Raw genomic sequence first — 27,779 nt, 5'->3', positions numbered from 1 at the left:
GCATGTCAATAGCAGTCCTTTAATTGTCCCAGGAAGAACACCGTATATTTCAACTGCACTTAATCCATGTGGAAAGTAACGGTTATTTAAAAGCGTCTTCTTACTATTGTGGCTGATTTGGAACACCTTTGTGCGTCGTGTTGGCGCTAGCGAACCGGTGCGTTGTAGTGCGGCGTGTTGTCGCGATGTCTACGGAATGCCGCTAGGGCCATCGCCAATGAATGTGTTGATCTAAAACACGATAGTCGATAGTACGATGGTGAAAACGCGAAATCACGAAACTACGATGGTGAAAACGCGAAAGCACGATGATGAAAACGCGATAGTACGATAATGAAATCGCGACAGTTCGATACTACGATGATGAAAACGCGATAAACCATCGTGTTTTCACCATCGTACTGTCGCGTTTTCACCATCGTAGTTTCGTGATTTCGCGTTTTCATCATCGTACTGTCGAGTATCGCGTTTCAGATCAAACCATTCATAGGCGATGGCCCTAACGGCATTCCGGAATGCCGTTAGGGCCATCGCCTATGAATGTGTTTATCTGAAACGCGATAGTCGAAAGTACGATGGTGAAAACACGAAATCACGAAACTACGATGGTGAAAACGCGATAGTACGATGATGAAAATGCGATAGTACGATGATGAAATAACGACAGTACGATGGTGAAAACGCGATAGTACGATGATGAAAACACGACAGTACGATGATGAAAACGCGATAGTACGATGGTGAAAACGCGATAGTACGATGGTGAAAACGCGATAGTACGATGATGAAAACACGACAGTACGATGATGAAAACGCGAAATCACGAAACTACGATGGTGAAAACGCGACAGTACGATGGTGAAAACACGATAGTTTATCGCGCTTTCATCATCGTAGTATCGCACTGTCGCGTTTTCATCATCGTACTTTCGCGTTTTCATCATCGTGCTTTCGCATTTTCACCATCGTAGTTTCGTGATTTCGCGTTTTCACCATCGTCCTATCGACTATCGCGTTTCAGATCAACACATTCATAGGCAATGGCCCTAACGGCATTCCGTAGATGTCATATTGTCGCTCGGTTCAAATCGAAGAATTGGCTTAATATAAGCCAAGGGACAGGGCGACATCGCGTTGTCCTACTTTCGTCTTGTCGTCCTGGCGCTAGCGACAACACGACAAAGCGCCAAACGACGCGCTGTCGTCTTGTGGTCCTGTTTCTAGCGCGGCACGCCAAACTGCGTTGCCGTGCGGCGCGATGTCGCTCTGTCGCTGGCTTATAAGCCAATCCTATAATTTGAACCGAGCGACAATGTGACATCGCGACAACACGCCGCACGACAACGCGCCGTTTTGGGTGCCGCGCTAGAGACAGGACAACAAGACAACAGCGCGACAACGCTCCGTTTGGTATTGTCGCTAGCGACAAGACGAAAAGGCGAAAACGATATATGTTGCGTCGTCACTATCGACAACGAAACGCGCAATGTACCAAATCAGCCACCATACATAGTTGCCACCTTAACATGCGTACGTTATGTGCCAAGTCAATTAGTTAAGTAACTAAAATTCAAATGTAAAAAAGAAATACCATTTTCGAAATATAAGCTTTGACTTGCTTGTGTGATGTATTAACAAATTTGAGAGTAAAATTTCGATTACTGAAATCTGCAAATATTATGCAATTCCCTAGTCCAAAGAAAAGTTCAACCTCACAAAAGACATAAAATGCAACTGCTACGAAAACATACATTTTTAACAAGAAATTATCTTTAAAAACAACTGTAGAGGTCCAGATTGCTTCCAGGCCCAGGTAATCCACTGCCCCGCCTACCCTAACCGATAGCCAACATCTACCTCTTCTTGTCAATCCTACAATAAAAATTAGCAATACCCAACCCCTCCCCCCAGAAAAAAAAGTATTACCGCGCAAAAAGAAGCGGTGCCATGGTTCTGCATGATGCGGTACCATGTTTATCAAAGTTTTCTTGATTTCACAACATTATTTTGCATTATTTGTATAAAATTGGTATGTTATCAGCTCGAGTCAATTCTTTTGCTATCATTTGAATTATTATACTTCTTCCGACAGCTTTACTTTCGGAAAAGGATAAAAAAATGTTTGCTTCAAGATCACAAATGTTTCACATGTATAAAAGTGTTTTCATTAGTTTCGGGTTATAACAGACAAATATTGTTACAAAATGTTTTGCACACATAGATGAATGATTCAAAACTTCCGTGATGTATGCAAACTCTCTAAATAAAATCAATTTTAGTAAGAAATTTTCGCATTTTTGAATTGACCTCTTGCACTTTTCAGAAGATTACGTAAGAATGATACGGTGTTGCGCATAGGATGACAAATTATCGGCGGTACGCGGAAAAATGATGCGTATACCCTTGACACCGTGACTCAACCAACTAATGGTAGTTAATCGATAGCTTGTGTATTTTTAAACCTCACTAGCTTGAAATATATACTGCGGAAAATCTGTTGTTAACAGGGTGTGCGGTTATTACGTAGGGTTTTCCCTGTCGACCATTTCCTGCAAATAGATGAGAACACCGAAGCCGTCAGTGCTATGAATGATGTTATAAATGGCGTGTTTTGGAAGTTTTTGTTGAAACTTCTCCAATTTCCTCCAGAGGCGTGCACGTCGCGGAGAAGGCACACGGAAGGACATAGTCAAGTCATCATAAGTACCAGAGGTGATTGGTTGACCTGTCGTGACTTACTCTGGAGGTTTGGCGCTAATAGATGCCGTTTTTGTTGTCGTCAGTCAGAAAGTTGATGCCTTGACGGTATTGTCGTCTCCTTTACCACCAAAGAACGAAGAATGGGCTTCCAGGAAGAATCTGCTTGAAAAAGACGTCCCAGATGCTATAATCTCGGACATATGGTTATTCCGGCGCCGAGTATAAATAAACTTAAAACACACTCACTTTTGTTGAAAACAAAACAAAAAAAACAACAACACATTTTCTGTAGTAATTTTTCAAGTGTTGTAAAATTAATAAGAAATTCCTCTTATGCCGCCGATTATTTTTAGAACACAAACATAAAAGTTCTTTTTTTTATTTTTCAAATAAACATTAATCACTTCAGCGCGCGCAAATATCGTTTTCAAATTAAAGTTTCGTAAGATATGTTAATGACTTCCCGATGCTCGACTGTAAGTAATTTGTATATGTATGCGTTTTTTTTTTTGTTTTTGTTTTTTTTAATTAAAGCTTCTTATTCTTTAATATTTTTTATGTATCTCATAATCTGTATTGAAAATTTGAATTTTATTACACATGGACTATCAAATTATGATGTATGCCCTAGAATTGAATAAACTTTCTAATTACACAATACGGGGTCATACTGATCTTTGCGTCTTTCTCTGAAATAATTATTTCTTTGTTAAAACATATTTGACCACATATTTCTGTCAATTAACTGTTCACTTTACTTCCGATTTTTGTCGTACGGAAACACATGTTTCTATTTGTGTTTTCTAATCAATTCGAATCTATAATCAGTTTAATGGGATCACCACCGGGCAAACGACTACTAGGTACTTTGGTCATGTTTTATACCCCAAATATTTGAATGTTTCTATTGGGATTAAAATGAGCATAGTTAAGTAAACAACTGGTTGTATAAATCCCTGACCTGTCTAATTCTAATTATGAGATCAGTGAATATATAAGACTTTCACTACAAAATATTCCTAAACAAAAGAGCACATGTTTAAATTTATTCCTATACAAATAAAAGATCAGAGTAGGGATCTGTCAATTGCCAAATATACTTTTATGTTAAAAGTTTGATTAATGAATTATGTAAGATGAAAATATAAGTATTGCTTTTTTATTTTACTAATGTAAAATGTAATATTGTGCTGGAATTTTGTCGGAAGGTCCTTATAGGGGTTTTGTAGTTAAATAGTTTTTTTTCGGCGATAATGGTTCAAGAATATAATGTTTCAAACTATATGCTCATCACCATCAGTGAATTTTTAGTTAAATGTATGCAAAATATTTACTAGCAGCTATGATATAGCGGTTTATGACCGTTTTCCGCGTACAGCCTCCTGGGGTGTACTAATAAGTTAGTTTTCCTTAGTTATCACGCAAGCATGATCCATGTCTCTGATGTAAGCGACAGTTTACAATTATTTGTCTTTAAAAAATATTAAGGACTTTTAATGGTTTATAACAACAAAAGAACATGCATGATATTGAGAATACGGCATTGTATATACACCGGTCTCAAATATCGTCAGTAAGACCGGTGTACACAATGGAGAATATGGTGTTGGAACGTTCTAGTTAATGACCCGTCATAAACAGTTGGTCGCTGCGTAGTAATTGGAAAATTGTTATCAAGAATAATAAAGAATATTTGCCACTAAATTAAAGCATTTACTTACAAATTTTCATTTATGCTTTTTGTTAAAAAAATATCGATAAAGTTATTATTTTGAAGGGTTTTCATACCAGAACTATTTATTACAGACGTACGTATGCCTAAACCTGATTACCGCGGCAGTATGACGTCACGGAGTAGTGATTTAAACAAAAATCAAGAATTTTTCAGAGAATTATTATCTTTACAAATTGCAGATATGAAATTAAAGAATGAAAATATTTTCATATTGTAAATGTCTGTGATGAGTGATGAGTCAGCTTAGAAAAGATCAAGGTACTATTTTTTGACCTGATTACCGCGGCAGTGACCTGATTACCGCGGCAGTAAGATTTGACGAACAGTTATTAACATTGGGTCGGCATAGCCTCCCCAATTACATTCATGCGTTTAATGCCCCGCTTTTGCGGTACTCTTGCTTAAATAGTCCATATAGATTCTTGATTTTGAAACAATTTGGATTTCACGGATAGAAGTGAGTGGTTCGATCACGTGCTATTGTCGGTGTATCAAAAGTCTGTCCTAATCCGAGATAATCGAAATTTTAATTAATTGTCACAACATAACTCGTAAACGTATTGTCAATCTGTTGTCATCCATTAACAAAGGCCTGTTCTAGAAGCATAGAATACTTCTAGTAAATGCCCATCGTTAATATTGGCTTGGTAACCAACCTGTATCATCGTTTAATGCGAAAATAGGTGTGAACCTGTTATACACCAAAGAAGTATGTGAGTGCACGATGTTCTTTGTTATTAAGGCATTGTAATTGTAAGGTCTGAAATTTCAAGTTCCATATTGATATATTTATATACATATTAAAATTATGAACATTCTTTCTCTTAAGACATTAACAAAGATATTCATTGTTTTACAAATAATAATAAATTATATACATTCAATATTTGATATTCTGCAACTAAAACTTTTTAAATCACTCCAGGACCTGTCAACGGACGTCCTGGGCGACAGGTAAATGAAGGTATTACTAAGTCTGTAATATTGATAAGTTCCATAGCCAGGTAAGTGTGCGGAACGCTATCTACACATAAACAAACGTTTCCGATGAAAATAAAATTTCAATCAAATGGTAGCCATCGTATTGTCAATACGTTTTATAAATTTGATACCAAATATGCTAATATTTTGCTCAAATAAGTATTCAACATTTCCTGTATACAAGTTCACATTTTGCTTTTTGCAAGGCAGTATTGCTGTGAACACAATTTTGAATGTTGGGCTACATATAATGAATTTGGACTATACATCAGTTTAATTTGAATTTGAATAAAACGTTGATATTATTTATTGTAAGTTTTGATCATGTTATTTGGCCTGTGACAGCATGTACTGATGAACCATGGCGGCCATTGGTGAACTTTGACATAAAGCATTTGTCCCTTGATAGACAGATGAGCGATATATATTACCAACATGACCCTCTTATTCAGTTATCAATGCTGTTTTCCTTTTTTCTCCCTTTAAAACCAAAAAAAAAGTAATTAACACGTAATAATATTTGAAAAATACATGTATACATATAGACAACCTTGCTAGATTATATTTTATTTTTAGCAGCTGCTTTATGCCATAAGTATGTTGTCTTTGTTTATCAACATACAGTTTCTTTTACATTTGATCACATTATCATTTGTTATAATTATTTGAATTTGATCTGGTTCTAAAAATTCCTATACAGTACAGGGATACCAAATATATCTGAATAAGAATTTAAGAAATCCTGATAAATCCAGACAGCTTGGTAAATAGGAAAAAACATGCTTTTATAGGCGTACTGAAACCCTTCCTTTTCTTCGACCAAAACGTAATTATATAATAATTGTTACAGAAGAATACAGGAATAGATGGATATTATTATATATTATCATAGCAAGAAATTAGGTGAAAAAAGATTAGTTGGAAAAGAAGAGTCATGTTCGGTAGCTTCTGTCTGCTACGGATATGGATTTTATATAGAACGTCTCTGGTACAACTAATATAACTTATATTTCTTTTTATTTATGAGTCCATTTTGCATGCAATATTATTTTATTATTATAAATTATCAAAGTAAGAAAGGAAAAGAAATCAAAAATATGTTTCAATATCACAAGTCATATTCCTTATTTTTGGTCATATCCGCGGATTTGATAAATATCCGGTATTAAAGTCAAATACGGGTTTTAGACATTGATTTACGTCACAACAACAACAACAAACTATTTTCTCAGAAATTTCTGGCGGGAATATAGTATTCAAAGTACTTTTGCTGTTAACAGGTTACTTACGGAGTTTCTTTTCTAGTTTAAGTTCTACACAAAAGTTCTAATGTCCATTTAAAACCCATTTTTTTCTTTAATTGATAAAAAAAACTGGCCCCAAAGAACTAAACAATCTTTCTGAGATAGCTAGAGTCAGTGTATCCCGGTTCCACACAGGACATTGCAGGACGCGGTTCCGCACACCCCCATTTTTAGTGCTTTTTTTTTCTTAAAAATTCAAGTGAATTTCTACTCAATTTTCGTTTGTGTTTTAATGAACTGGTATGTTTTCCACAAGATATGACCTCATCTGCATGGTGCCTTGCACCCCACTCCAGCCTCTCTTGGAGAGTGCAGACAAAATTGTATCCTGGTTGTACTATCTACCGGGAATGTAAACCTTATTAGGCCCGCCATCATATAACACAGAAAAAATCTAGGATAAAATAGTTATTTTCTGTAGAATCTACCATTTTTTGTTTTATGAAAATAACAATTTTCCAATAATTTAACTATACTGGGATCTAGTTCTGGCTTTCGTAACTTTATATGTCGCTTTTATTTTGACGTTGTGTGACAGTAAAGTTATCGGTCAACCCTATTTGCAAAGGGTACCAGAATTTTGGCAGTTCGAGTGCCGTACATAAAACCTGTTAAAATCACCCTTATTAATCAAATTTGGGTAAAAATAAAAATACCATTTGATAAACAAATCAATTTCGAATCAATTCATGTTTTGTTTTTAAATGAAACTTCAATTACATTGTGTACCCAACCATTTGTTAGGGAATTATGTAGAAAATGCTTACCAATATGGAGTCTGCTTTCAAATGAAATCTCGCGGGACTTTCAAGTTTTGGGAATTTTAGCATCTATTTTTTTAGTAACGGACCATACACTATTTTTAGTAAGTGTACGATTTTAAATAGAAACAAACAAATAATTCATGAATCATCACTCAAAACAATATAAATCCAAAATGTTTTTGGTACAATGTCTGTTATTGAATAAATACACCATTATTCATAATTGCAAAGCCATGTTTCAATTAATAAAAAATAGTATTTTGGTCATGGGTCACCAAATGTCATGCAAAGGTATCCGAACCTAAATTCTCGCTAGTCATGTGATAATTAGGGCAGCAATGGCGGCAAATTTTATGAAATGTGAACCTACTGATAAACTATTAGGCATTATTTCATCAATCTAACGTTCTGTGTTCAAAAATATAGACTGAAGTGTCCCAAATATATCTAACTACCAGTATTAAAATAGCTTTCCAGTATTGGTTTGAGAGATAACTTCGAGTTCGACACTAAATCACTATTTTTTTAAATAGATTTTTTATTTTTGTGTATATTTTAAATTTTTACCCACCCAAACAAAGTTCAGTTCAAACATTTATAAACATATGCAAATTTCCTTTTATTATCCCCCGCCGAAAGGCAGTGGGGGATATAGAAATAGTCTCCGTCCGTCCTTCTGTCCATCCTTACTCCGTCCGACATTTTTGTCCGGAGCATATCTCAAAAAGTATTTGAGGTATCAACTTGAAACTTCATAGGTGGATAGCTCATATTGAGGAGGAGTGCAGTGCACAAGAATGATAACTCCAACCTGCATAATTTTTGAGTTATTGCCCTTTGCTATTTTTCAAACTTAATTTTTGTCCAGAGCATAACTCAAAAAGCTTTTGAGATATCAACATGAAACTTCAAAGGTGGATAGATCTCACTCAGAATGTATGCAGTGCACAATAATAATAACTCTACTTTTCATAATTTTTTAGTTATTGCCCTTTGTTATTTTTCATACTTAATTTTTGTGCAGAGCATAACTCAAAAAGTCTTTGAGATATCAACATGAAACTTCATAGGTGGATAGATCTCACTCAGGAGGTGTGCAGTTCACAATAATGATAACTCTACCCTTAATAATTTTTGAGTTATTGCCCTTTGTTATTTTTCATACTTGATTATTTTTCACCTGAGTCAGGTGCATAACTCAAAAAGTCTTTGAGATGTCAACATGAATCTTCATAGGTGGATAGATCTTATTGAGGAGGAATGCTGTGTGCAAGAATGATAACTCTCCCCTTTATAATTTTACAGTTATTGCCCTTTGTTATTTTTCATAATTTTTGTCCGGAGCTTATCTCAAAAAGTGTTAGAGGTATCAACTTGAAACTTTATAGGTGGATAGATTTCAGTGCAGGAGGAGTGCAGCACACAAGAATGATAGCCTACCCTGCATTATTTTTCAGTTAGAAGCTTTTTGAAGATTTAAAACTTATTTCAGCCATCAGTATTCACATAGGTTTCAATAGCTTTTATCACTCCAGCCATAAGTTTTCATTACAAAAAGACACCTTAAAATTGAATTATTCTGCTCTACTACATATATATTCTTCCAGTGGCGAGGGATGGCCATGATAACATGGCTCTTGTTGAAATGGAAACTGGGACTTCCTTAAGGTCTTGAATAAGGTGTCCGAAACATGGTCTTTTTAACCCTGGACTGTAGATAAAGTCAACAATTAAATTTTAAACTAAAAACTAGCTTGAAAATCAGAATAAATAAATTGTTTTTACATTTTATATGCTTTATCTATGCCTTCTTGATAATTCAACAATTTTTTAAAAAAGAAATTTTCCCCAAGTAGGGAGGCTGTGTTCAAGGCGATTCTAACTACTGTGTGGAAGTTAAGTAAAAAGATTAGGTTTGTGGACTTTTTCTGTAACAAAAAATTGTGGTCAACATAAACACATTTAAAAGTTTACCAAACTTAAAAATCTCATTACTGTCCTTTTCCTTTATTACTAGGTGACCATGTGCTTGTTTGTTGACAAAACAAGAGCTGTTGGTAGGACAGCAACGCTCAACTATTCTTAGTGCTTGATAGTAAAAGAGCCTCGATAATGTAAAATTTTCTAAGTTAACAAAAGGGCAAATTTTTTCTTTAAATCCATATTACAGTTATAGGCCTTGGAGAGAGTCCTATTATGCTCTCAAAGAAGAGTATAAAATTTCAACTTGTTTAAAAGCCAGATGTCAATAGAATATGAAAATATCTGAGGTGGCAAACTTTTCTAAGTCAGTAAAGGGGCATAATTCTGTCAAAATGCTTGATACAGTTACCACCTCCTGTCTACAGGTATGGATCATGATGTTGAACAAATGTGCAAAGTTTCAAAGCTAATGTCAATGGACTTTGTAAATATTTGAGGTATTACAAAATTTTTAACGTAAATTCTAAGTTGAAAAAGGGGCATAATTCTGTCAAAATGCTTGATACAGTAACCTCTTCAATCTACAGGAAGTCGAAAAAGGGGCATAATTCTGTCAAAATGCTTGATACAGTTACCTTCTCCATGCTACAGGTTGGGTTCATGATGGTGAACAAGTGTGCAAAGTTTCAAAGCCATATGTCAATGGACTTTGAAAATATTTGAGGTATTACAAAAACTGTAACATAAGTGGTTACGTCGACCCCAACACAAACGCCGACGCTCGGGTGACTACAATAGCTCTTCTTATTCTTATCGAAAAGTCAAGCTAAATAGATAAATAAAAAAATTGAACCAAGTGTCGGGGGTTATCTATGCGTCGAAGTTATCTCTCCAACCAGTATACATCAAAAAGTTAGTTCTGTAAATAACCTAATATGAGTGGCAGCCATTTTTGTTTTTAAGGTAGACCATTATAAGGTAATGCATTTGCTCCACTTTGAAGAGTATTCAAATAGGCTAGGTTCAAACCCCAGAAGGGGCAACTTTTTCTTTCTTTCTTTTTAACATTACTTATGTATCTCTCTGAACCCTTATGGAAGGAAAAAGAGTTTGATTTAAATTATATAATTATTGTAGGTATTTATTTGCTAAATAATGCCAAAATTTATAGCAAATTTATGATACCAGATATTTTCAAAGTTTAATAAGATAAAAACGACACGGTAAATGTATTTTATATTTCGCATTATCAACCAATATACCTTTAAAAAAATTTAGGCAAGCTTTGAAAACAGCCCCTCATTATGGTAAATTTAAGGGATATTTTGAATAAGGCATTTTAGATAGGGAAATGGTAACAATAGTGTTTAAAGTGGGTGGGGTAGGGTAACATTTTTATACATATTAAGAACATTTTGTTTAGAAACAAACATTTTGCTTGTGTAATTTGTTACCTGAATGTCATTATTTGTTTCTTAACAATGAACAATAGAAAAACATTTTTTATAATGATGATATTAATGATTATTTAGAGTTTCCTCATTTCGGAAAATAAGCCCTTCTAATGGCAAAGTCTTAGTTCAGAAATATATCCATAACTCATAAACCACAAAGTAAATTTTAGTTAAATTTTGCATACAGATTACCTTGAAGACATATAACTGTCCTTAGATAATGTTGTCAATTTTACAGTTCCTTATGGTGCCCATTACCCATGATCTACCTTAGGTACTTAATACCAGGAATGACTTAAGCAATCAATAAAAAGTAAAAAACATATGTAAATGGTCCATTACTGCTAATGATACTAAAGTTCTATTCAATATTTATCAGTTATCACAAAGTAAAAAGGTAACAATTTGATAACCATTTACCTATTTTTAAGTAATCTTTTGTCTGATGATTGTTTTGATTGCATTTTTTTCCATACTGAAATACAAATTTTTCCAACAAACCAATCTTACAGTGAAAACTTGTTTCAAATAACAATATTGCATGTGTATTGACAAAATAGTATCTTTATAAACTTCATAAAAGAGAAAACTTAAGCCAATTCAATCATGATTATTAAAATCCTTTAAATTTATTTCAGATTGTGCTATGGCTAAAGGGTTTATTTTGTCATCAACAGTATCATTATGTAAGATACTAAATCTTTTCCTTATAATAAATAGAGGATATTTCATGTCAAGAGTAAGAAATTGTACCAAATAATTATGCCTAAAAGTGTATTAAAGAAATTTTTACCAAATAAGCCTTGTATTGAAGAGATTCAATTTTAAGGACTAAGTTTGAGACTTTGACAATAAAAAATAAAACAAAAGTTTATTTCACAGTTTATTTCACTGGATTAATTTTGAAAGATAAAAGCTTAAAAAAAAAAAAGAAAAAAAGGGGAATCTTTACCAATTTAGGTTATTTATTTCTGATTTTTAATTGTTGTTTTTTTTATCTTTCAGTGTTACTGTGGATTGCTAGTGGAAGTATTGTAAAAGATGACAACCTTGTAGGAGAAAAAAACAGTCCTTTGAATTATACAATTTCTAAGAAAGTTCTTGCAGATTTGACAGGTAATTTAACATTTAATGTGGTCTTTTAACCAGTTTACAAAAACTTGATTAATTACTGTCTTTTTTTTTTACTTTGGGACCAACAGTATTTTTTTGTGTACCATAATTTGTGGATATAATAAATTTTTAAACATCACTGAAATATTATGCTGCTTAAATTAAACTTGTTAATTTATTTATATAATTCAGTCATAAAAAGGATAAGCGACATTTGAAGAAATTAGCCTTTACCATGCTGAAGGCCAAAGTGATCAGTCTTTGCCACCAGTATAGAGCCAGGCCAGTCTGCACATCCATGCAGTCTGACCAGGCTCTATACTGTTGGCTGGCCAACTTGAAATTCTCACCTTGATATCCCCTAAAATGGAAAACGGACTGTTCCAAAATGGAAATTGGAAAAGTCCATTTAAGAAATTCAGCAGATTAAGAGTTTGTGCTATCTCATCATTCAGTTAGGCATGCATGCTACCATTATGTTTTGTTAACCATTGTGAAATGATATCACATTGCCCCATAAACAGGGTGTATATAAAAAAAATGCAAGCAAAGCTTTTAACAGTTCTTTGTATTTCAATTTTCTTAACATAATGTTATGAACATATATTCAATTTGAATATAGTTTATTTGTAAACTTGGAAAAGGCAGACTGCTATAAAGGTAGTGTACATTTATTGGGAAATAACTTGTTTTTGGAAATAAAATCAGTCCCCCCCCCCCCCCTTCATGATTTACAGCTGCTGTATATAAACACTTTGGGTGAAATAGTTTCTATTAAATCTTGTAAACACTAAAGAGTTTCATCTCTCTCACTGTCTCCTTTTCATATTTCCAGAAAAATGCAGACTATTTAGGGAAAAGCAGCGGAACCATTCCCGGTAAGATACAACATCCCTTTTATCTATTTATTTTATTCATTTATAGTTCCTTAGCATTTTCAGTCGATATAGGGTCTACTTCCTACTTTCCCAAAACAGTTAGGCTCCTATGAAAGGTAAAGTGCAGTCATCAAATTTAGCACTGGCCCGGTGGCCCATGGCCTCAGGCCAGTGTAAATTTTAAGAAAATTTAGTTAAATATATAGTAGAATAAATTCAAAACTGGAATTCGGGCCAGTAAATTCAAAATCTTAAATTCAATGACTGAAAGTGATTGGAAGTAGCAGGTGCTTTGAATTATAGCAGGACAATATCAGGGCGTCAAGTTTCCTATAAATTCCTATATATTCCTATATTTTGGTGTAATTCCTATAAATTCCTATATTTCCATGAAAATTCCTATATTTTTGTGAAATTCCTATAAATTCCTATATTTAGTGGTAAGCAAGAAATATTGGATTATGGAGCAAAACCAGTACTGTATATTATAAGCAGTTTGTGTCATCTGTTTGTATATTATGTGCAACATTTACTTGAAAATCCGTCTTTCTTTCAAGTGTAGCGACCCTGTCCAGCCCAGCTAATCCAGTTTTACCTTTTGGATTTGTTTGAGGGAAGTCAAACTTTTTTGCAGGTGAAGCTGTCCTATATTTTAACAAGTATTCTGTTTCAGGTTGAGATATTCTATGCTCAAATTTGTTATTAGAAAATATTTATTATTGCTACACAGTCTCTTTATAAATATAAATAAACATGTTTTGACTTCACACAAAGTAGATAATTATGCAATGTTTAAAATTCTTCAAACTATAGTTTTTTTTAAAGAAAAGGTCAACTTGACCTGTTGAATAGATAGCTTCCCGTACATGGTTCATTCATTTTTTTATTCATGTTAAAGTTTCATGGATTTCAATAAATTTCTGTGATTAAAATTTTTACTCAAGGATGAGCATAGTATATCATTAACAAGGGTAAACATGCCTATGGATAAAACAAAGTTTCAGGAACTGTGGCTAACTGAAATAAATTCAAATTGAAAAAAGTTACAGTCATGGTGTGTTAAAGGTAGTTCAGACCATATTGTGAGGTGTACCCTTTCTAAGATAGAGATCAAATGTGACAATATTGTACTGTGTAATTAATCAAATACTTCACCATGCGAAATGGTCACAACACGAGAAATTAAGTGAGTAAATTCTTTCAATAAAACAGACTAAACTAACATTCAAAGTACAGCCTAGTGCATCTTCAAACACAGCAGAGAGTGAAAGGTCAGGTCAGGAATCTCAGGTACTGCTGTTGGTTTACCAAAACTAACTTATGCTTTACCTAATAAAGATGTATTACATGCAGAAGTCATTTGGGGAATGAAGTATGCCACATTCATCTCATTCCAAGAAGCATAAGTGTGATTAATTTAGCAGCATTTGACCTTTTATTGTTGCAACACAAGCATCTTAATCAAACAGGTTGTCAAATGTATGTTACAGTAGGCCAATGTAGTTAGTATTCCTGCTTAACAGTTACCTACTATGATAAAAGTAAGTATCTTGGCATATGAATGGACACAGATACAGAACAGTGCCTAGTGCTTCATTTACTGATTAATGTTAGTTTTCCAAGTATGTTACTTTATTAATTGTCATAGTTTTATTTAAGTATTGAAAGTTGTTAAACCTGTTGTAACTTGTAAAGAAAAGGAGTGTGTAGTGGGTGGAGGAGGAAGTTTTAAAGTTCAGAATTTCTTTGTTTTTCTTGTCCTATATATTCCTATATTTCTGGGAAAATGGTCCTATATTTCAGAGGTAAGTCCTATATTTTTAGGACCAAAATTCACTTGACGCCCTGCAATATACAAATTGAATTGTAAAGGGTTGGAAGGCATGATAGTGATTTTGTTTATCTACTGTGATTTAAGAATATTCTTTATTTACAGAGGTGATGGCTTTGTGTGATTAAGATGTTTTTCGTACAATATATACATAAATATTTACACAAAAAAAAGTTAAATTTTTATGTAAAGAAAATGTCGGCATTTTTTAATCAAATTATATTTTAACTGAGATAATTATGTATTTTTTAAAATAGTTTAAATGTGTGTTTATCAAATATTTATTAACCATTAAAAGTTCATAATTAATAATATCAATATTTTATATTTTGACATCTTCAAAGTATTAAGATTCCAATGAAGATTTGCAAGGACAATTAATTAAATAGTTCTATGACTATTAATATGATTTAGTGAGTAAAAAATCAATTATAAGTTATAATACATTTCATATTTTTTTATGAACTTGAGAGTGAAATAATGTAAAAATTTATTAAAAGTTATAAAATTTGTAGTAAGTTGTTCACAGATGAAGAAAACAGAATATTTGAAGATGGCTGTTTTGAAATTGACAATTTAATTGTGAGTATTTCTTAAGTAATTTTAAATAAAATGTAATAAAAAAAGAATTTTATTTCAATTTTATACAGTTCCTGAAAGGTGAAGAATATCATATATAAATTTTAAGATAGAACTCTTTGTATCTGCTATCAACAGTTCTAATACAGATTGCCATACAATGATACATGATACTCAATCAAACCATTATACTGTGTCTTTACCAATAATTTTTTTTTATTCACTTTATTTCAATATACTCCTTAAATCCTTATGATGAACAGTTATACTAGGCGGATGTTTTGATAATTTTTACATCTAAAATAAAAGCTTGTCTGTTTTGAAGAAAAAGTTGAGATATTATGATCGCTGCATTGTTCTGAAAATCTTTAATGTAGCCCAATACCCCATAGGGATGGGTACCACCAATTTTTTTGTACCACGGTATATCGCGGTATTTCACCTGTGTACCGCGGTATGTACCACGGTATTATGAAGACACTTTTTAATGTTTAACTTATGCAAACTAAGACCAACTGCCATAAGAATATTTAAACATTTTGATAAAACACAATACATTTTAGAAAAACAGACTTTTGGAGCCCAAAATGCCTCCAAATATCCGATTTCCCCTTTGGATTTTTGACCGTGGTGAATTCGTCCATGACGGTATGAGCTGTTTACAAGTTGGGCTATGTCTAAATGCTTTACGTTTTGTTATTGTCGCCACTCGTCAATACGTCAACATGTTTACTAGCCTTAGACTGAGCACTAACATGGGTGTCCCCTTTTAATGCATTTAAATGAAGAATGATATATAGAAATTATAAAAATGTCGGCGTATGAAATGTATTTACACTACATAATAAATATGAAAAACAACCGGGAAACGATCCGACCTTTCCACTACTAATTATTCGTTAGAGTATTATACTGTGCATTTACTGCTGCTCTAAAAATAGACTTGGAATTCCACTTTAATTTAGGTTGAAACACAGATTACAGGGTAAATAACGTCCGAATCTTATAAAAATATTATGTAAAATTATATATATTAAAAAACCGGTATTCCTAGGGGTCGTACCGGTACGTACCGCGTCTGAACGAAACCGCGGTATACCGGTATACCGGTAATACCGCACATCCCTAATACCCCATTACTCAAACAGTTTTAAAGGTATCAATTAGAAACTTGCAATACTTGCTCATCATAACAAGAGGCAGTTGTAAGACAAGGAGCATTAATCTGAAAGCTATATATTTGGAGTTATGCCTCTTTTTAACTTGTTCATCATAACAAGAGGCAGTTGTATTATAAAGGACATATATATTTTTGGAGTTACGCCACTTTTTAACTTAAGTTTGTCAAAATTGCTCATTAAGTTGAATGCTTTATAAACTATGAAAGATATTAACAAGAAACTTGGAACACGTGATCAGGACAAGTGCAGTAGTAAAACAAGGGCCATCATCCTGAAAGCAATATATGAGTTATGCCCCCTTTTGACTCAGAATTTTTGTCAAAATTGCCTACTTAGTAGAATGATTTTAAATCTTGTTAGTCATGATAAGGCACAGTTTAAAGACACAGGTCTTATTTCTGAAAGTTATATTTTTGGAGTTATGCTCCTTTCTTACTTATGATATTTATAAAAATTGGTTATTGATACTACATGTAAGGGGTTGCCCTTTAGAGACAAGCTTTAGCATGATCACTGCATGCAATGCTATGACTTATTGTATACATATGGCCTGCTTAATGACTAGAAAACACATGGCCATATCAAAAGGGTACTTTCCTACAAAATGAATTATGAATGATGGTTAGTATTTTTTTTTTGCCATATACATAATAATCATACATGTACATTTGTTACAGAAAGTAAATCTGACAACAGACAATGGGTTATTCATAAGGGAAATGGTGGCCTTAAAGTTAATTGATGTTGATAAAGTGAAAGCGCTACAAGATCATGAGATAACAAGTGTAAAGACATTTCCAGCAAAAAACAGGAAAAGGAGAACTGCATGTAAATTTTAGCTACATTTAAATGAAACAGAATATTTTCTGTGTGTTATTTTGATAAATTAATAATAAACAGTGTTATTCTGAAATAGACTAGAAATTTTAAAGGCTAAATACTCAGAGCATGTGCTGAGGCAAAGGGAGGTGTGAAGGGTTGTTACATGACCTTCCTGGGATTTTTTGCCAGTATTTTGAAACATTATCCATCTGAAATTTGATATCAACTGAGGTTGGGTTGTTTGTTTTTTGTTGTTTTTTTTAGCTAAAGAAACTAGGTATATCTGGCACATTAAATGTTTACACAGAGCAGATATGATACTTTGATAAAATGGATGAGTATTCAACCAGTTGGTGGTGATTAGATACATAAATGTACCATGAAAGAATTTGAAAATGGAATGATTTTATTAGACAAAATATAATTTCATTTTGAAAAGCAAAATATGGACATAATGTATATGAAGAGAACAATTGCTGCAACTAATCTATTCTTATCTATTCTTATCAAAAGAATTCAGAAATTTCAGTCATATTTTTTAATATTGTCCTGACAGTTGAAAATTTGTTGTAGTATATGCTGGCTGGTCCTACCAGTAATTAGCACTGGTCGCATCATAGGTTAAAAATCATTTGCCTTCATTTAAATGTAGGGCGTTACATATTATACAGAATCCAAAATTGAGTCATGTCAGACCGTCCACAAATTCAGGCTGGTGTTATTTTATACTGATGGCAGTCAGTATTACCAGTACAAATCAAAAATAGAATTTTAGCAGGGGAAAAAAGGCATATTTCTTTACTTTCAGTTGAATGGACCTGCTCACAGATACGCTCTTCACCAATGTTGTTTCTTACTGCAACAGAAGCAGAAATTTCAGCAATGAGTACTGCAGAGTTTATTGATTGTATACCAGATATTGGGAAACTGACAGATTTAAAAAGTAATCAAAGGGATGCCCTGCTTTCTAAAGCAAAAACGGTAATTTTGAAAAATTATTCAAGTTATAAAGATTACCAATACATATTTATCTTATCTAATTTTTGTTTCTATCAGTTATAGAAGCTAAGATTTAAAACTGATGAGATGTTTATATATGCCCATTTGAAAAACTGGTCGTATTATAGCGGATGGGTGGCAAGCACAATTTTATCCGGAGCATATCTCCTACACACATTAAGGAATTTTTATGAAACTTATAGAAATGTTCACCACTATGAAAAATTGTGTCACCCACATAAACCAGGTCAAAGGTCAAGGTCACAATTAGAACTTATACATGTATAGAGGGATTTCAATATAACTTGGCACAAATGTTCACCATTGTGAGGTGGACATGCAAACACAGCAAAGTAAAGGTTCCTGCGGTCACGGTCAAACATAGGGTCAAAGTTCAGATAAAAATGTGTATTTGGACCATTTAGTTATCATTTGTTGGCGTCCGCGCCGAAGCGCGGCGCTCTTATGGAATGAGATCAGATTTTGTGAAAGGGCGACAGCAACTTCTCGAGCCTTTTAGTCGGTCATAATAAAAGCCGAAAATTCCGATCGGTATGAGGGTGCTTGATTATTAAATAAGAATGAAATGTCGCGATATGTTACAATGAATTTTCGCAATGCAAACATTTACAAATGAAATAACCTTTTCCGTCAATAAATCGCGCTCTTCGGGGTTTTTTATTTATCATTTTGTAGTACACAGTCGGTTATCATGTCATGGTATGTTATTGTTGTACATGTATCCTAGAATGATCAGTTGATGACCTAAATATTCCAAAAACCTATTTATAGATATATCTTTTTATCAATCCTATCGGTAAATGCCGGTCTCTCCCGGTCTATTTTGACCAGGATTTACTAGTGACCGGCGAATAGTACCACACGTTTATTGTCCGGTCTCTCCCGATTTTGGAGTAGATGTTTGATATCGTTACAATTGGAAAAAAACAACAATAGCATGTTTCATTTTATCTATATGAGATAAAAACAATAAATATGTACACGGATTTATATGTAATATAAATCCGTGATATGTACAATAATTGAGAAAAAGTACATTTTTTATGGTATTAAAATGACATTATCAACTTTGAAACATTTTATTTAATTATTCAATTTGTTATCCGTGTTTAGTAAAGATGCCGAGGAATTATTCAAAGTTACAAATTAGATTTTATGAATTATTCAATTGATCGATAATTTAAAAAATGATAAAGAAAAATACAATGTACATGTACATGGTTTAAGAATAAACATATTATATATTGAAAGATAAACCATAATTTACTGACTTTTTTCAGTTAAGCTTTTACTTATAATCGTCGGTCAATATGACAATTGAATTCTTAAAATTTATTTTACAATTTTAATAAAAAAGAGTAGTAAAAACTCAGTATTAAAATAGCACATAAAACACAAAAAAGAATAAAAGAAAACAATATTCATAAAATTTGTATTTTTTTTAAATCAAAATTAATAGATATTACAATTATTGTATAATAAACAATTATGCTCAACATGATCAACATGGTAATATAACCAGTGTCATATTTTTACTAACTTAAAGTGTGAACAGATACCTTAAGGGGGTCTTCGCTAATAGCGATAACATGTACATAATAAGGGACAAATGTGTGGTACGTGTTGATCATGCGTTACACATATGGATTATAAATGATTGCATACATGTATATCCGTTGCTATTAATAACCACGATCATAAAGAAATAACAAGTAATATTCTAATCTCTAGCATGCCAATCAAAGATCATAATGAACAATGTCTTTCGTCCGCTCATTCATAAGTGGTATACATTTCTGGTAGTTTATAAGAATATCTTGTCATCATATGTGTACTAGTTCATCTTCACTTGCTGCATTTCTTGCTTGGACGCCCTTTGATGCTTTGCATCAATGCTTTTCTTGTTGAGGGATTGAAACGCAAATGGTAATTTCCATGCCTACGGTTGTGAAACCTGTAATTTAATTTAATATATGAAAGGTCAAAGTCACTAAAGATGATAAAATATGAAGATTTTGTCCAGAGCATATCTCTTACACATATGGAGGGATTCTAATGAAACTTTATAGAAATGTTCACCACTATAATGAGCAGTGTCATGCACATAAACCAGGTCTATAGATAAAAGGTCAAGGTCACACTTAGAGGTCATTTAAAAACGCTTGTTTGGAGCAAAACTTCTTGCATGGAGGGATTTTAATATAACTTGGCACAAATGTTCACCATTGTAAGGCAGAGTGTTGCATGCAAAATTTATGTCCCTGCAGCCAAGGTTAAGGTCACACATATGGTCAAAGTTCAGTTAAAAATATGAAAATGTGTATTCAGACCATTTAGCCATTTTTTAATGAGGGATTGAAACACAAGTGGTCATTATCATGACTATGTGTGTGAAACATGTACTTTAGGTTAATATATGCAAAGTCAAGGTCACTAAAGATGATAATATATAGAGATTTTGTCCATAGAATATCTCCTACAGATATGGAGAGATTCTAATGAAATTTCACAGAAATGTTAACCACTATAAAAAGCAGTGTCATGCACATAAATAAGGTCTCTAGGTTAAGGTCACACTTTAAGGTTCTTGACAAACACTTGTCCAGAAAAAAACTTCTACAAGCATGGAAGGATTTCAATATAACTTGGCGGAGTGTCACATGCAAAATTCAAGTGCCTGTGGTCAAGGTCACACATAGGGGTCAAAGTTCAGATGAAAATGTGTATTCAGCCCATTTAGTCATCATTTATTGAGGGATTGAAACACAAATGGTCAGTATCATGACTACCATTGTGAAGCTAAGTATTGTGCATATAATCCAGGTCACTGCTACCAAAGTACAGGTCACATAGGGAGGTCAAAGTTTGTGTACTGTCCTAGGATGATAATTTGGTCTTAACGGTACATGGGAAAGTCCAAAAACGGGGTTATCTGGATTATTATCCGATATCGTAAAAGTAAACACTTACAATTTCAAATACTATATAGCATTATTATTACAGTATCGTTTGCGTATTACCGTTATGGCTCTGTCGGTAGATCGAAATTATTTGTAACTTTTAGAGTTTTGTTCTCATAGGTTCGAACCCCAAGTAGTGCCATTTTATAACCACAGGTTTTTCTTCTTGCTCTGTTTTTTTTATCATTATAATTATTCATTTATTTTCGTTTTCCTTTTTGTTTTCTTCTTATGATATATATTTTATAGTATATATTTATTTTTTATTTCTATTCTTTTTTCTTTTTGTATTTTTTGATCACAGTGAAATAAAATATTCGATCTCATATTCATGTATGCATAAAACCGGTCAAACAATTGACTGTTCTGAGGTAAAAAAAAATGTACCAGTAGTCGAACTTCTGTCTGTACGGATAAACTCATTACTGGCACGGTTGCTCTACCTACTGCGCTAACAAGACATATGATAACAGTAGTTTTATTTTCATTTTTATAGATTATGGCATTGATCTGCCTAACCTATTTTTCGCATTGTTATTGGTCTTTGTTATGTAAACAAAGGCTCAAGTTATCATCCTAGGACAGTACATTTAGTAATCATTTATTGATGGATTGTAACACAAATGATAACTATCATGACTACAAATGTGTCACATGTAAGGTCAAGGTCACTAGACTATAAAGAAATCCAAAATCCAGATATTGCCCAGAGCATATCTCCTACAGTCGACTCTCGTTATCTCGAAGTCATCGGGACCGTCCAAAAAATATCGAGATAACGAAATGTTAAGATAAACATATTAGGGTTTGAATAAGGCAGAAACTGATTTTTACAAAAGACATGACTGTGCATACCTTATGTCAAATGAACTATGATATCCCCATGTCTTGTTTTCATAGGCCTAGTCAATATTTAACAAAGTAACATTAGCGGATATTTACCAGCGAAAAGACCGGTTTCTGTGATAAAAACACATAGTGAGGTTTACTCAGTAATACACCATTATAGTGAAAACATTGTTTTCAGGGTGGTTGATCCAGATATCCTCCCGGGTTTTTTACCGGGTCTTTCTCGATGTTGTTCGACCCCTGATTGATTTGGTGGTGTCATGTTGTGAAACAATATTGCAACGATAGTGTTGCTATACTTTCACTATTTCATTTACATCTAAAGTCATAATGAATTGATACAGTGTTCGAATATTTATAAAGAACGTAATATTCACTCATTTTGGACATAAGTCAATCAACACCCTAAATAGATTAAAACAGATAAAAACAGCTAAACATCTTACAAACAATCATCATTATGGCAAGCGCTATTGAGCAATTATCGTCTAGTTTGTGTTTTTCACACGTCTGAAGGGAACAGACAAAGAAAACTATTACCCAAGATAAACAAAGGATAATAGTGTGAAAATAACTGTCGGGGCTGAAATTGTACATCGAGATACTGAAAATATCGAAATAAAAATATCGAGATAAACAAATATTTCCAATATAGATAAAGAAGGAAGAAAATCGGGACTTTCAAAATTTCATCAAGATAACGAAATATCAATAAGCGATGTCGAGATAACGATAGTTGACTGTATATGCATATATTATTAATTGCAAACATCTCTGACAAAAGCTTTTGTGACGGGCATATTTTGTGACAATGTTTCCGTTGTTTTTATTTGATAACTATTTCAAAAGGATCTTTTAAGAAGTCATTTTTGTTGTGTGTGTTTTGTTGTGTGTTTTTTTTTTTTTTTTAAATGACACTGACATTGTCAAGGTCATTATAGAGATATTCAGACTCTAATGCTTGGAGGAAGTCTTCTCCGGCATATGAGTGTGCACCTCAGTAAAAATAAGTGTCTGTAAGCTTGGGCTCTGCTATTTTATAATTAGAACTTTATAGTTTTATGTATATACCACATTGTAATCATGTAAGATAAATTAAAATGATGAATTTCTTCATTTCAGGCATTGTCTAAGGTTAATGTTTGTGACATGGACACAATAGATTTAGTGAATCTAGGAGTTGTTGCCCTTTCTTTTAGTGAGACTGACTTGAGTTGTCTCCCTTTGGCTGATAATGGACTGGTTACTTCCCTTGGAATTCTAAGAGAATGGAATTCTACAGAGGTAGGAATTAGGATATATTTGTCTTTGTCCTCTGCTGAAAGGCGGCGGGGGATATAGAAATAGTCTCTGTCCGTCCATCCTTCCGTCCAACATTTTTGTCTGGAGCATATCTCAAAAAGTATTTGAGGTATCAACTTGAAACTTCATAGGTGGATAGATCTCATTGAGGAGGAGTGCAGTGCACAAGAACGATAACTCTACCTGGCATGATTTTTCAGTTATTGCTCTTTGTTAATTTTATGCCCCGAAGGGTGGCATATTAAAATCAAATGAAAGGATTGTAATTTTTCTTTCATATATGAAATAACCATAGATGTATGGGCTGTCGCAAACAAGACTTGGGTTCCTAAGACTAAGGTCAAGGTCACTGTGGGGGTTCAAACGTTGTTATTTTTTATGTTATAAAAATATAGAAGGTGGTGGTTGTGTCAGCTCTGAAACTTCAGTATGCATGAGAGGATTGTATTTTTTTCTTTCAAATATGAATTAACCATAGATGTATGATGGGTCGCAAACAAGACTCTGGTTTCTACCACTATGGTCAAGGTCACTGTGGAGGCTCAAACTTTGTCATTTTTTATGTTATATGAATATAGAAGGTGGTGGTCGTGTCTGCTCTGAAACGTCAGTATGCACGGAAGGATTGTAATTTATCTTTCATATATAAAATAACCATAGATGTATGGTGTGTTGCAAACAAGACTCTGGTTTCTACTATTAAGGTCAAGGTCACTTAGGGGGTTCAAACTTTGTCATTTTTTATGTTATATAAATATAGAAGGTTGTGGTTGTGTCCGCTCTGAAACTTTAGTATGCATGAAAGGCTTTTAATTTTTCTTTCATATATGAAATAACCATAGATGTATGGTGTCGCGAACAAGACTCTGGTTTCTACGACTTAGGTCAAAGTCAATGTGGGGGTTCAAACTTTGTCAATTTGATGTTAATATACATATCAAGTTTATTTTTTGTCCAGACAGTAACTCATTAAGTATTTACTATATAAGGTATTCACTTGAAACTCAAAATATAACTTAGTCTCCATCCATCCGTCTGTCTGTCCTTCCGTCCATCCGTCTGTCCATCCTTCTGTCCGACATTTTTGTCTGGAGCATATCTCAAAAAGTACTTGAGATATCAACTTGCAACTTCAAAAGTGGATTGATCATAGTGAGGAGGAGTGCAGTGCACAAGAATGATAACTCTACCCTGCATAATTTTTCAGTTATTGCCCTTTGTTATTTTTCAAACGTAATTTTTGTCCAGATCATAATTCAAAAAGCCTTTGAGATATCAACATGAAACTTCATAGGTGGATGTATCTCACTCAGGAGGTGTGTTGTGATAAATCTTCCCTTCATAATTTTTGAGTTTTTGCCTTTTTTTATTTTTCATACTTAATTTTCCACCAGAAAGGAGCATTATAAACTCAAATGTCTTTGAGATGTCATCATGAAACTTCATAGGTGGATTTATCTTATTGAGGAGGAATGCTGTGCGCAAGAATGATAACTCTACCTTTTATAATTTTTCAGTTATTGCCCTTTGTTATTTTTCATACTTTTTGTCCGGAGCTTATCTCAAAAAGTGTTAAAGGTATCAACTTGAAACTTCATAGGTGGGTAGATCTCATTGAAAAGGAGTGCAGCACACAAGAACGACAACCGACCCTGCATTATTTTTCAGTTATTGCCCTTTGTTATTTTCAGCCATCAGTATTCACATAGGTTTCAAATCTGTAATTACTTCAGCCATCAGTTTTCATTACCAAAAGACCTCTAAAAAAATAAAATTATTCTGCTCTACTTGTAACATATCATTCTTCCAATGAGCAAACACATTCGGGGGGGATGGCCATGTTAACATGGCTCTTGTGAACAATTATGTTTGATAGACAATATTATAATAAAAATGATGAAAAAATGATTTTGTAATTTAAAAACAAAGGCAAAAAAAAAAAGCACTGCTTGCAGCAGTTCAAAATGATTTTGTCACAATTGGTGAATACAATTATACAACATAAAATATAAATAATTTGTGTTGCGAGGTGTCATAATAATCAGAATAAATTACAACCCTATAGCTGATATTCACTTTTTATGATTACAGGCAATAGAAATTTGTTGTGCTTTAAAAAGAGTGACGTTCATTTCAGTTTTATAGACCCTTGGTTAAAATTTCAATGTCAAAGATCAAATATATGAGAAGCTTGAAATGAAACAGGTTGATTATCTTAAAGTCTATGAAAATCAATAAATCAGCTCCTGTATGTCTTTTAAAATAACTGTTATTTACAACATTGATATACACTTCTTATCTTAGATTAATTTTACAAATTGTAATTCCAGTTATCTGCCTTGGCCACAAGATACATGGGTGTTAAAAGTTTATCTAACCTTGCAACTGTGACATCTGAAGACATCACAATGCTTGGATCAATCTTGTGTGGTTTTACTGCCAGTCAGCTTGGTACTTTACCAGCTGCAGAAATTGGGTAAGCTGTACAGTATGTTTTTTTCTTTATATAACTACTACCCTAAAACGGTACTGTTCCCAATAGAAAATAGACATTAATTCCCAATTTTCAATTTTTAAATTCCCAAAATGGCTGTTCAAAATTGCCACAAGGCCAAGTGATTTCTCTGAAATCATGTAAATCCAATATATTCATGTAAATCACCACTCAATAGTTTGTAAGCTGTAAGCCATCTTTATTCATGATGACTAATCTTATTTGTAGCTGAAAAAATGCATGAAAAAAATCCCAATTTAAGTCAAAATAACGCATTTTTCCCAATCAGTCTGGTACCGGCACCATTCCCAAAGTAGAGGAAAAAAATGCTGCTGAGTGTAACAGAGTATTGTAATGCATGGTTTTGTTTTCATATTTTACAGCCTTATACATTTAACAACTTCTCCAGTAGCATTTTTGCAATAATTTTAAAACTAACGAAAGGAACTGAATATTTTCAGGAAATGTAGATTAAAGCTACATTAAATAAATATGTAAAAGTATTTTTGCCGTCGGCCTAAAAACCAAGCATTCTACAGTTTCATTAACCTTTTTAACAGTATCCTTATAAATCTCATCAAATACTGTTCATAAATTAGGATTTAAAATGGAAAACCCCACGGTAACACTAAAGTTCCTATACGAATTTTAACATGCAAATGAAGACTATAATCAACTCGTGTATGCGCCACGTCACAGTGTTATAGTTGCTATCTGGAATACAGCAAATATAAGATTTTCTTATGCAAATGCAATTTAACCGTTTAAACTTCACGATGCACTAGGCCTGGGGTTCAGAAAAATTAATCATCTCATAAAAAGGATTAAATTTGTATGAAAATAACTTACAATGCAGAAATATACCATTAAATTAGATTTGCTACTTATAGTAATGTTTGTTGATTTAACATTGATGTACGGATGATCTGAAGGCGGAGTTTCTCATGCAAACAAAAATTGTACTTCCGAATTTGCCACAATGAGGTTGCATATTTGTATGCTCATAAAACTCATTTTGGTTGTCTGGACCTGGAGTTGATCTGAAACCAAATTTATTAATGAAATGTTGCTATTTCTGTTTCTATGAAATTTATTAAATGTAACTTTAATAAATATGCCATTTATTGACATAAATTTACAATACAATAATACTAAAATAACAGATTTCATCAATGGATGAAACTGTTTTTTCAAAGTTGCAAATTTAGCCAACTCAGTTCTTAACATTCTTAACTATATTCTTGCATTTATAATAAAAATTAAAAAATTTCATTTTTTATAATCGCTGTTATTTTTTTTGTGATTTTATATTTATCCCACCCATAAAAAAAATGATAATAAAAAAAACCTGGTTAAGTTTCTCAAAACTCGGAAAACTGAATACTATAATATTTTTCGAGGATTCTTTCTTAAGTGATGGAAATCGGATGAAATATGTCCCAATCGATTATCGGTTCAGTCGGATGGGACATAATGGATAACTTTTCGAATAAAGTTGTGTTAAAAAGAAATATGGAAGTTACATTTACTTCCCAAGGCACTTGATTATATTCAGTAACATGAACTTCATTTAGCAATTTTTTAACACAGTTTTAACCTTATATAGTCAGAATTTTACGAAATAGATTTTATTTTGCAATGGATGTCAAATAATAACATTCACATCACATTATATTACTATTGTTTACATTACTTATTGAGCCTTTTCAACTCCAAATTGTCTCTGAGATGATTTATTTGCTAACAGCGAGATGTTCCTAAAAGAAAATTACCGTCAGAATTAATTACCTTTGATACTCTAAACATTTTCGACGACGTTGCGGAACAAAGTTTGTGAATCGATTATTGTCGCTTTACATAACAGTAACTGATTTTCAGCGACTTGGGAC

The 27,779-nt window shown here is 33.0% G+C and overlaps 1 protein-coding gene across 1 annotated transcript; it reads left to right on the top strand.

Annotated features, from left to right (window-relative positions):
- Positions 1-6,601: 6,601 nt before the first annotated feature.
- LOC132733103 (uncharacterized) lies at positions 6,602-25,872 on the top strand (the record flags this gene model as incomplete). Its single annotated transcript, XM_060719699.1, is given in 9 exon segments — positions 6,602-6,696; positions 11,500-11,547; positions 11,867-11,977; positions 12,810-12,852; positions 15,199-15,265; positions 17,121-17,271; positions 18,074-18,246; positions 23,217-23,378; positions 25,727-25,872. Coding segments are annotated over 8 exon segments (893 nt in total), but the record flags the coding sequence as incomplete, so codon positions are not given.
- Between the last annotated feature and the right edge of the window lie 1,907 nt (positions 25,873-27,779).

The sequence above is a fragment of the Ruditapes philippinarum genome, unplaced genomic scaffold (assembly GCF_026571515.1).
Source record: "Ruditapes philippinarum isolate M1 unplaced genomic scaffold, ASM2657151v2 ctg8246_1_1_1_1, whole genome shotgun sequence".
In the NCBI taxonomy this organism is placed as follows: domain Eukaryota; kingdom Metazoa; phylum Mollusca; class Bivalvia; order Venerida; family Veneridae; genus Ruditapes; species Ruditapes philippinarum.
The sequence above is the reverse complement of the archived record's forward strand: the minus strand, read 5'-3'. Positions and strand labels throughout refer to the sequence as shown.